This window comes from Danio aesculapii, chromosome 18 (genome assembly GCF_903798145.1).
Source record: "Danio aesculapii chromosome 18, fDanAes4.1, whole genome shotgun sequence".
NCBI lineage: Eukaryota > Metazoa > Chordata > Actinopteri > Cypriniformes > Danionidae > Danio > Danio aesculapii.
The window spans coordinates 39763849-39775198 of record NC_079452.1 but is presented as its reverse complement, the minus strand read 5'-3'; the positions used below and the strand labels follow the sequence as shown (position 1 = coordinate 39775198).

The window sequence follows — 11350 nt, the reverse complement described above, 5'->3', positions numbered from 1 at the left end:
CTAAAGAGCCAGAAAAAAATTATGATGTAATGATGTTTAAGAATGCCTGATCACAAGGAGGAAACCCACGCGAACACAGGGAGAACATGCAAACTCCACACAGAAATGCCAACTGGCCCATCCGAGGCTCAAACCAGCGTGGGTTCGTGTGGGTTTCCTCTGGGTGCTCCAAAGACATGCGGTACAGGTGAATTGGGTAAGCTAAATTGTCCGTAGTGTATGTGTGTGAATGAGAGTGTATCTGTGTTTCCTAGTGATGGGTTGCAGCTGGAAGGGCATCTGCTGTGCTGGATAAATTGGAGATTCATTCCGCTGTGGCGACCCCAGATTAATAAAGGGACTAACCTGAATGAAAATGAATGAATGAATGAAAATCTCAGTTCTACTTTCTCCTCTTGCAACTTTTTCCCTCATAATTAGATATAGACTTTTTCTATCTCTCACAATTTTCAGTTTATTTTAATTCTACTCATAATTGAAATAAAGAAGCTAATTGTTTCTTCACAATTCCTGCAATTGCAAGTTTTTTTCACTTATTTGGAATTTTTGGTTTTTGCAACTTTGTGAAGTTTCATAAACTAATTTCGAGAAGAGCACGTGAAGTGATTGAGCACAGCTGGACTCTCATCCGTGATCAGTGATAATCCAATCAGATTTATCCAAGTTTACAATAAACACAGATTTTACCCTACTGCGTTATCTTTGTTTCGGAAGAATCCACTCTTCCGTTCCATATCCTCCTTTTCCTCCTTTTTCTAAGAGGCGCTCTCGAGACCTACCTGATCTCGGACCCCCTTTATATGCTTATTGACCAGGTGGGAGACTTGGGCTCAATTATCTCCGAGCTCAGGGTTCTCTCCCGGGACAGCATGCAAAACCTGCTTAAATTTCTCTTTTGAGAAATAAAAGCAGAATTTTGACCTGTTTTCTCAGAACTGAGTTTCTTGGCTTCTCGCAATTCTGACTTTTTTTTCTCACAGAATTGTGACTTTATTTCTCACAGTTGCACATTTATATGGTTTCTAGCAATCCCGCCTTTTTTAGCACAACTGTTTTTCAGCTGAATAACAATGAAATCTCTGACAGCCAATCAGAATCCATTTTGTTTTAAATAATTAGTATTGAAAGTAGCAGATGACGAAACTCCAGCAAAAAAAAACCTTAAAATAAACAGAATGTTATTGTTTTTGTGTGAAAGAATAGACCTTAATAATGGCTGTACAAATATTGTTCATTCATTCATTCGTTTTCCTTCGGCTTAATTTCTGATTTATCAGAGGTCACCACAATGGAATGAACCACCAATTACTCCAGCATATGTTTTCATGCAGCGGATGCCCTTCCAGCCGCAACCCATACATGGACAATTCCAACTGGGCCAGCTGGGACTCGAACAAGCGACCTTCTTGAGGTTGAGTGCTAACCACTGAGCCACCATGCCACCCATTGTTAGTTCATGTCAGCTAATGTTAAATCAAACTTTAAAGGCTTCATAGTGAACACCACAACACCATGTTAGAGAACGATAAATGTCCACTGTAAAACCCAACAGTCAACTTTATCAAATCAAATGAGTGTAGTTAACTCAAAATTGACAAAGTTAATTCTACTAATTTGAAATGAGTTTTGAACTCAGTGTTGAAGGTTATAATACCTCATTACTTCTACTGGAGTAAGTTCACAGTACTCATATAGATTAGTTTTTTTTTAACTCAACAATCAGTTTCCTCAAATGGGTTGAGTTGCCTTAACTTTTTGGGTTTATAGTGTATAGTTCACCCAAAAATGTAAATACTCAATATCGATTAACAGGTCAATCTTTGAGTTTGTTTTACATCTTCAGTTGAACACTCAAAAATAAGATATTTTAAAGAACGGTGTTAAGTGGTAGTCACTGACTTCCATAGTAAAAGAAAAAAATACCATGAAAGTAAATGTATACCAGTTTCAAACATTCTTCAAAATATTTTAATTTCTGTTCAACAGGAGAAAGAAACTCAATCAGGTATAGGATAAGTGAAGGGTGCATAATCGTTGACAGAATTTTCATTTTTAAGCAAACTATACTTTTTCCGTTGTTGGGTTGCAGCTGGAAGTGTAAAACATATGCTGGATAAGTTGCCGGTTCATTCCGCTGTGGCAACCCCAGATTAATGAAGGGACTACGCCGAAAAGAAAATGAATGAATGAAGCAAACTATCCCTTTAACAATAGTTAGAACAGACAGCAATATCTACTGTAGGTAATCAGCTGATCTAGCTAGTGCTGTAGCCATTTTAAGATATTATTTTAGTATCCAAATGTTAGTGAGAAGCTAATGACATTATGTACATCTTTGATAGTTTATTGAAAAATGCTGAGCCATATTTAAAATAAGCATATTTATGCACAAACAGAAGACCTGAACTCTTCAGAATATAGATGTTTGTTGAACAAAATTCTCACAAAATATAACACACAAACACAAGATGTCTTGAAAAAAAAGATTTATTCGGACATGATTGCTTTTGTGACCATCTTATTTCTTGTCTTGTCTCCGGAGTTACTTTAAAGGAAGAACCACAGGTTGTATTTATTCATGTAAATATAAGCTACTTGTAAAAAAACAAACAAAAACAACACCAAAATATGACATTCTTGGATATTTTAATTTAAACCAGTATGAAGGCTACACCATAGAAATGGCTTTTTATCAGTCAGGTGGAGAGAGAGCAAAACAGCCAATCGGGGCTACGATTCATTTAAAGCCCCACCCTCTTGCATGCAAGTCAGCCAATCACAGTGCAGTGTCTGCAAACACACACATAGCCAAATGCACACATTCCACAATGTCTTGCTCTCTATAGGAGACCAAGACCGTAAACACAGTGGTCTGTTTTGGAGGAATCCAATTCACAAGAACCCCCTTTAGAAAACAACTCTGGACTCGTATGCTCTCCAGTGATTCTGGAAGCATATCACAGTGATGAGCCGAAAGACATCCTCAGAAAAGACTTACAAAACACCCCTGAAGAAAAGAGATGAGAGCACTATAGCACTGAGATGATGCACAGTACAGTAGATAAATCAACCGTAGCCAGACCGACGAGAAAAATGAGGTATGGATATTTGCCCTGTGTGTGCATGTTTGTGTGTGCGCGTGTGTGTGTGTGTGTGTGTGTGTGTGTGTGTGTGTCTTTCAACCCAATGGAAACCCATCCCCAAGTTTTATTCAGCCTGAGCATCATAGTTGGCACCGCCGGCTTTCTTGAGCTCATTACGTAGGTAATCTTCCTCCAGCTCTCTGGGATCGCTGATCATAAACTCCTTGGCAAAGTTCTGCGTGTTAAAAAAAACAACAACATGAAAAAAACTTGAGTGATTGTTTGCACAGATTTGGTTAAAGTCGGATTTGGTTGGTGTCCGGGTGAATTTTGTAAGTAACATAAGAGGTAATCTTATCTGCATTTTAGATAAGGTTAAATATATAGTTCACATCAGAATTAAAATACTACTTATTTACAAGTCAATCTTCATGAGTATCTTCAGTTGAACACTTAAAAAGGAGATATTTTGAAGAATGTTGGTAACTGTTAGCCACTGACTTCAATTGTAGTATGGAAGTCAATGTATTCCAGTTTCAAACATTCTCCAAACTATCTTCTTTTGTTTTAACAAGAGAAAGAAACTCAATTAGGTATAGAATCATAAACTTCTTGGCAAAATTGTGTGTTAAAACAACACAGAACAAACACAGATTTGGTTAAAGTCAGATTTGGTTGGTGTCTGGGTGTGCTGAATTTTGTAAGTAACATACGAGGAAATCTGGAAGAATTTCATCTGCATGTTAGAGAACGTTAAATATATAGTTCACATCGAAATTAAAATATTATTTATTTACAAGTCTACCTTCATGAGTATTTTTTCACTCCTTCTTCAGTCGATCACTTAAAAAGGAGATATTTTGAAGAATGGTGGTAACTGTTAGCCATTTACTTCCATGGCAGGAAAAAGTAATACTATGGAAGTCAGTTTCAGTTTCAAACATTCTTCAAAATATCTTCTTTTGTGTTCAACAGGAGAAAGAAATCATAAACTCGTTGGCAAAATTATGTGTAAAAAACAAAAAAAACTTGAGTGATTGTTTATATGGATGCACAGATTTGGTTAAAGTCAAACTGAAGATTGTAATGTGCGTATTTGGGTGTTGAATTTTGTAAGTAACGTAAGAGGAAATCTGATCTCATCTGCATGGTAGAGAGCGTTAAAAATATAGTTCACATAAATAAATAGTATTTAACTTTTTTTACTTACACTTAAACAAGTAGATATTTTGAAGAATGATGGTAACTATTAGTCACTGACTTCCATAGTAAGAAAAAATATTATGGAAGTCAATGTGTTCCAGTTTTAAACATTCTTCAAAATATCTTCCTTTGTGTTCAACAGGAAAAATGAACTCAATCAGATATAGGATCATAAACTCCTTCGCTAAATTCTGCATGTTAAAACAATAAAAACATGGTGGATTGTTTGCATGGATGGACAGATTTGGTTAAAGTCAAACTGAAGATCGTAATGTGCGTGTCTGGGTGTGCTGAATTTTGTAAGTCAGTTTTGCATATGAAATCAGAGATGGCAAAACTCACCGGCACAACTTCTTTGACCAGTGCCTTGTCGGTGCTGATCTTGGCTCTCTGCAAGCCACTGACGTTCTCGCCAATCCAAGTGATGAAGGTGAACTTAGAACGCTTGCTCATGGCGTCGCCCGTCATCATCCTCACAAAACCAAACAGACGGCCGTCCTCTGAGAGGCAGAGAGAGAAAGTTGAAGGTTTTGTTTTGTGTTCAACAGAAGAAAGAAACTCAAGGAACAGAGGAAGGATATATATATATATATATATATATATATATATATATATATATATATATATATATATATATATATATATATATATATATATATATATATTCTTTTTTTTTTTTTTTTGGAGGGGGGGTGAACTGTCTCTTTAAGGTGCAATTTTATTTATTTATTTATTTATTTATTTATTTATTTATTTATTTATATATATACATATACATACACACACCTCAACATTAGCATAGGAGAAAGATAAATCAATGATGATAAATCAGATTCTGACACCCAAGAACATCATCAAGTAAACATCATTGAAACTAACATTAAGTACTTTTTAAATTATATTACTAACATAATTTAATTTAAAAAGCCCCCAAATGAATATGAATCAGTTACAACAGTTCTGTCTCGTTCTCAAATCTGATTGGCTGATATATGTGCGATATTCTGCAATATTAGAACAAGTACAGCCTCCTCACCCTTCTGTATTACTTCGCCCACATAGAGTGACAGCAGATCAATAAACTCACTACAGTTTGACAAATATTGCTGCTGTTGGACAACATAATGTACTTTTGAGGCTTTTTAGGTGAGAATGTAGTTTTTTAGATTGCAACTATGCAGTTTATTTTTTATTAAGGACAGTGCCTATTTTAAATACTTATAATTTCAGAGAAACAGCACATCAGGACGCCTGTCATACTGAGCACAGCAAAGACAGCTGACATTGTCCATCCACAAGATGGAGACAGAGACCGCATAATAAGCCCTTAGAGAAAAGATCGTAATTTCTAAGTACAGCTGATCAAATGATTATTAACCTGGTAAGTGACTTTCTGAGATGATTTCTCTCTCTCTTTTGTATTTATACCATAGTAATTGTAGTGTATTGAGTGTGAGATGGGACTCACATATCAGGAATATATGCATTTTGTTTTGGCCACTCTTTGTATAACCCTGAGTTACTTTTTGGTTTGTTTCTAATTAGTCTCCTGTTTTCATTACTGCAGGACACTAATGCTGCGTTCACACCAAATGCAGAAGAAGCATCAAGCACGAGTAATTTACATGTTAAGTCAATGCAAAGATGTGAATGAAGCGGTGCGAGTTGAGTGTTTTCCACAATTGACATGCTTAATGCGCGTATCGCTCGAGTTGGAAAATCTGAACTTTAGCAGACATTTGTGCCACGTTAACCAATCAGGAGCTTTCTCTTGTAGGAGTGTGATTATGACATAGAGCCTGTTGTTGATGTCCAAAGGGAAAATCCCCCTGCCGACACCGGTCAACAGTTCACCAAACTGGGCCTGGCTCAGTCTGAAGCACCGCTGAAAGCCTCCATCATGCAGGTATAGTTTCTGGAGGAGTTGATGAACACAGATCTGGGTGCACCTCTGAATGGATCTAGAATGGATCTAGTGGACTCAAGCACGGCTCCAAACGAATCGACGCTGTTTTTCAGTCTTAAAGCACATAAACACAGCTATACTCTCTATAAAATCCATGTTAGCTATTTAGCAAGCTAGAGTCACCGAGCAGACAGAAGCCCTGCCCATGACGCGAATCCATGTCTATTGTGAAGTGAATATGATGCACGAATGAAGCAAGTAAACTCAAAATGTTCACGCGTCTATAAACGCATAAAGCTAGTGCTGATACAGCCATGTCGCACTGCTACTCGTGTGATATTATATATATATATATATATATATATATATATATATATATATATATATATATATATATATATATATATACACACACACAGTATATGCACCCCTCCCACCATATATATTATTATAAATGGGGGGGCTAAAATAAAACTAATAACGTTTTTTTTTTTTCATTTAAAGTTTCATGTTTGTCATTTTAAATAAACTATATTTCATAAAGATAAAGTTATAGTTTAGAGGTAGATTATCAGCATTTCAATTATTGTATGTGTGTGTATTTATATTTTATTTAAATAATGTAATAAGCTATTTCTTGCTCATTTTTATTATTTTAGCAACTGGAATATTTCTCTCTGCTACTGGTTTGTATTTTATTTAAGTCAATAACATCTTTGTCAACTGATCCTCCAGTGAAACAGGACATTGAACAAGAAAAGTGAGGCACAGAGCCAATCTGCCTGGAGGGGAGGGTCTAAAACATAAGTGGAGACTGTAATTTAAGCATTAATATGAACATTATATTAATTTTAAAGTGATCGATCACCCAAAAACAAACATGCAGTGAGCATTTACTGATTCTGAAGCGATTATAAACCTTTGAGTTTCTTTTTCTGTTAAACACAAAAGAAGATAGTTTTAAAATGCTGAAAAACAGTAGCCATTTACTTCCATAGTAGGCAAAAACAAATACTTGAAAGCCAATTAGTAGCGGTTTCCAACAATCTTCAAAACAAATCTTCTTTTGCGTTCACAATGTGCTGAACAAATGAATGGTGAGTAAATGATGACAGAATTAATAAACAATAAGGAAGAGTTGGCAGTGGAATGAACACTGTCTCTATTGTAGCAAGTGTTTTTGTATGTACACCATTGCATTGTTTTCCTTTCCAGAGAAAAACGTCATGATATGAAATGCAATCTGAGAGCGTCACGTGCGAACTGGGGATGAGGCAGAGAAATTTAAGCTCTATGACATCATATGAAAGACAAGGAACAGAGAAAGCGGGCGAGGTAAGGAGGTGATCATGTTAACAGTCTCCATTGATAAGAGTGATTTAGGGTATTATATAGGAACTGAAACACTCCCTGGCTCTGTCTGTTTAACAGCTGTCCACTTCCTCCCCAATGAGCTACAACTGCATTGCAGTGGCACTGGGACTGGATTCAAAAGATAACATCAATTGCTTTGAACAGTGGCATTTGGACAGGAGCTTAGATAATGTTATAAGGAAGAAAACATTCTTTCATTTATTATTAGAATGTGCCTATGCACTTTGATCTTTATGGATCTGCAAAGATTATGTGAAACTAATACCTCCTTATGCCTAATAATTTTAATATTTTATTTACAAAAATGCATTTTATAAACATATATAATATTATTATGATTACTATTGTTATTCATAATAATTAAAAATATACAATATATTATCCATTTTATTCTTTATTTGTGTATTAACATTTTATTTATTATTTAATTTATTTATTATTTTATATAATATTTATTTTTTGTTGTTTTATTTTTATTTTGGCTATATTTATTAGATTTTTTATACACGCATGATATATTAATAATAAATATAAATTAACGTGGTATATTTTATTACATTATCTAGTTATGTAGATAGATAGATAGATAGATAGATAGATAGATAGATAGATAGATAGATAGATAGATAGATAGATAGATAGATAGATAGATAGATAGATAGATAGATAGATAGATAGATAGATAGATAGATAGATAGATAGATAGATAGATAGATAGATAGATAGATAGATAGATAGATAGATAGATAGATAGATAGATAGAGACAGACAGATCCATAGACAGATAGACAGACAGCCAAATACATAGACAGATAGATAGACAGATAGATATTTAAGGTTATTATTTTTAATATACAATTATTTATTTGCCTATGTAATACATTACAATGTTTATTTGTTCTATATTCACACTAAATACTTTATTATATTATCTGAAAACAACTGCCTCGCTTAGTTTCTTTGGTACAAGCCGAGACTGATAATATCTGGTTTTCTGTTGTTGATTAACTGGGCTTAGGATTTAAGACGCTAAGTCAGGGAACCATGGGTAATACTGTCAGTTGCGTTTGGCACAGTGACTCTTCAAGTTTCAGGAGCAAAGTATGCAACGAGTCAACGTCTCATTACAGAGACCCCTGGTGCATCTCAACAGAACTGAAACCTCCAACAAACCACATTTAGGAAGTGAGCAGTGCCTGTCATGTGTCGGCATGTCGTGCACATGGATTCTAGTAAAAAGGAAAAAGACATGCTGTTTATTTTACGATGGTATAAAAACGCTGCTATTGCCATTTTCACAATGCTTTACACGCTTCTACTTCCTCTAGAGTGTGCATTTCTGAAGAAATCACTTCCAGAAAGTTAGTGTATTTGTACTGACTTCGTGTGTACTCCACTATGATGATCATACAGCTCTTTAAATATGAAATATATTTAAAAATTAGACATCTTTTAGACATCGCCTATTAGACATAATGAAATGCAGAATGTATGAATGTGACCCGCTGTATAATCTTCAATCAGTTTGACCCAAATTTCTGAAACCCAATTTGGGTTTTGTGCACTCGAGTAAAAAGAAAGGTTCCAAATGAAATTAAAATTAATGCAATGGATCAAAAATGTAGGAAATATAAAAGGATATTTTTCATATAATGTCAAATAATAATGATACTTCTATATTAAGCAGCAAATTTGCTGTTCTGTTTTTTTTTGTCCTGTCTGCTATATATTTTTATGGAAATTGCAATAGCCATAATAGCCATAGATGGAAAAATAAAATAATTAAATTTAAAAATCTAATTAAATTAAAGAAAAAATAAAATTAAATGCTGGATAAAACAGTATACGGTTTTATTTTTAATTTTAAAAATAAAATTAACTGAAATTAAAGTATATTAAAACCTAATTTAGCTCATGTAATTCAAGAAATCAAAGACTTTCTCATTTTCGTTTTGTTTAGTTTCATTTTGTTTTAGCTTTTTTATGTCCTAAAATAACTAAAACTACTCTAAAATAAAATAACTACAAAAGAAATCTAGAATTTAAATGCAAACAGAAAACGTACTAATAAAAAATGAGTTCAAACTACTAATAAAAGCTACATTAGCATCTTAATGAAACCTAACAGTGATTTACATTTCATTTGCATAAGTATTTCCTAAGTAAACTTCATGACTAAAGTTTCTGAAAAGGTTCTCCACCAATCAATGGGCGTGCAGTAACATTAAGGAAGACATCTTTGATTATCCGTCGAAGTGCAGTGCCGGAAGCCATGATATTGCAACATTTGGACAGTTTTGCATCTGCTTACTATCAGAGACTAAAACCGAGCACCACGCCCAGACCTGCTCATTAACTGTGGCATTTCATTCTCTCATTAGAGCTACACAGTTATTTACAGTTAAATAACAATAAAATACCATTCATAATAGCTTGATGGATCAAAAACAAAACAAAAAACAAAAAAAAAACACAGATATATTATTAAATAAATATAAAGTTGACTTCTGGTTGATTCAGTGATTATATCTGTGATTTTATTAACTAAAAGCCTCTCAGTAAACTTATCACCCTCTAGCCATGTCATGTTATCAAGTCTAAAACCATATTTGGTATGGTCTACACTGGAATATGAATGACTTCCTATCATGTGTTATGTCGAACTTAAAGGCACAGTTCACTTAAAAATTAAACTGCTGCTTTAAACCTTGTTTTTTTTCTTCTGGTGAACCTATACAGATCACTTTCATTGAGTCCAAACTCTGTCCTGAAGTTTAGCCTCAACTTGTGTCAATAAATCTATCAGTAAGTTTCTAGTAAGATTTGCTGGTTCAAGTGTGTTTAATTAGGGTAATATCCAAACGATTCAGGACAATAGGTCCTTCAGGAGCAGGATTAGACACCTTTTAAAATATTTAGGCGAAGGGAGTAATTTCTCAAAATAGAAGACAGACATATTTGGAACAACAAGTGGCGAAAAGAATATACCACTTGAAATTTCCACATTTATGCTTTGCAGAAATGCATATTAAACAATATTGAATGCAGGTAAACAGCACTCACCTGTACACTGGCTCTTGAATTCTTCATAGTCGGACCCATGACCGCCTGGTACAATTGTAGATCCGTCATACTTAAAACATGCCCTTTAAACATCAAATATGACATTATTAACAGTGGACACAATTCTTAACCTGCGTCAAAATCTAACCAGCAGCCTACCTCGATTTTTTTGTCGCCTAGGTAGGCTGCAAAGTAGATTTTGAAACACAACCCAAGGGTTAAAACACCCATCCCTACATGTTGCACCACATCCCGTGTTAATGAATGAAATAACGCTACAATGTATCGCTCTAAATTCGAATTCGTTCTAATTTCTGAAACAATGTAACGAGTTCCGTTATCGAATACTGTGGATGTGCGGCAAATCAAGGCTTGACTCACCAGCATATACCTGAGCTGTCGTCTCGCACCAGATTGTATACCTCTCTGCAAGCCTCTTTGTCAATTCGTGTTGCCATTTCGACGATGCAAAGGGAGATAATGTGTCTAAATGCAGAACAAAGCCGGGGCGGGGGGGTGAGAGAAAAGGCGAGATAAATCCCAAAGTGCGACAGAGGGGCTGCTGGTGTGCCGGAGAGGTCTCTTCTCTCAGTGGGATGGAGAGGCAACTAATTTGACGACTCGATTCATTTCCTATTGCTCTTAATGGGCGTTAGTGATATTCGTCTGTCAGGTTGCTGTTCCAGTGAATCGCAGAGCTCGAGCCGGGTTCATCTCCTCC

At 35.0% G+C, this 11350-nt stretch overlaps 1 protein-coding gene across 1 annotated transcript; it reads right to left on the bottom strand.

The window, feature by feature from the left end:
- Positions 1-2471: 2471 nt before the first annotated feature.
- cotl1 (coactosin-like F-actin binding protein 1) lies at positions 2472-11314 on the bottom strand. The gene is made up of 4 exons (XM_056478115.1): positions 11011-11314; positions 10630-10712; positions 4629-4786; positions 2472-3318 (listed from the first exon to the last, which is right to left on the bottom strand). The coding sequence occupies exons 1-4, from the start codon at positions 11085-11087 to the stop codon at positions 3208-3210; spliced, it is 429 nt and encodes a 142-aa protein (XP_056334090.1). The 5' UTR covers positions 11088-11314; the 3' UTR covers positions 2472-3207.
- Positions 11315-11350: the final 36 nt, after the last annotated feature.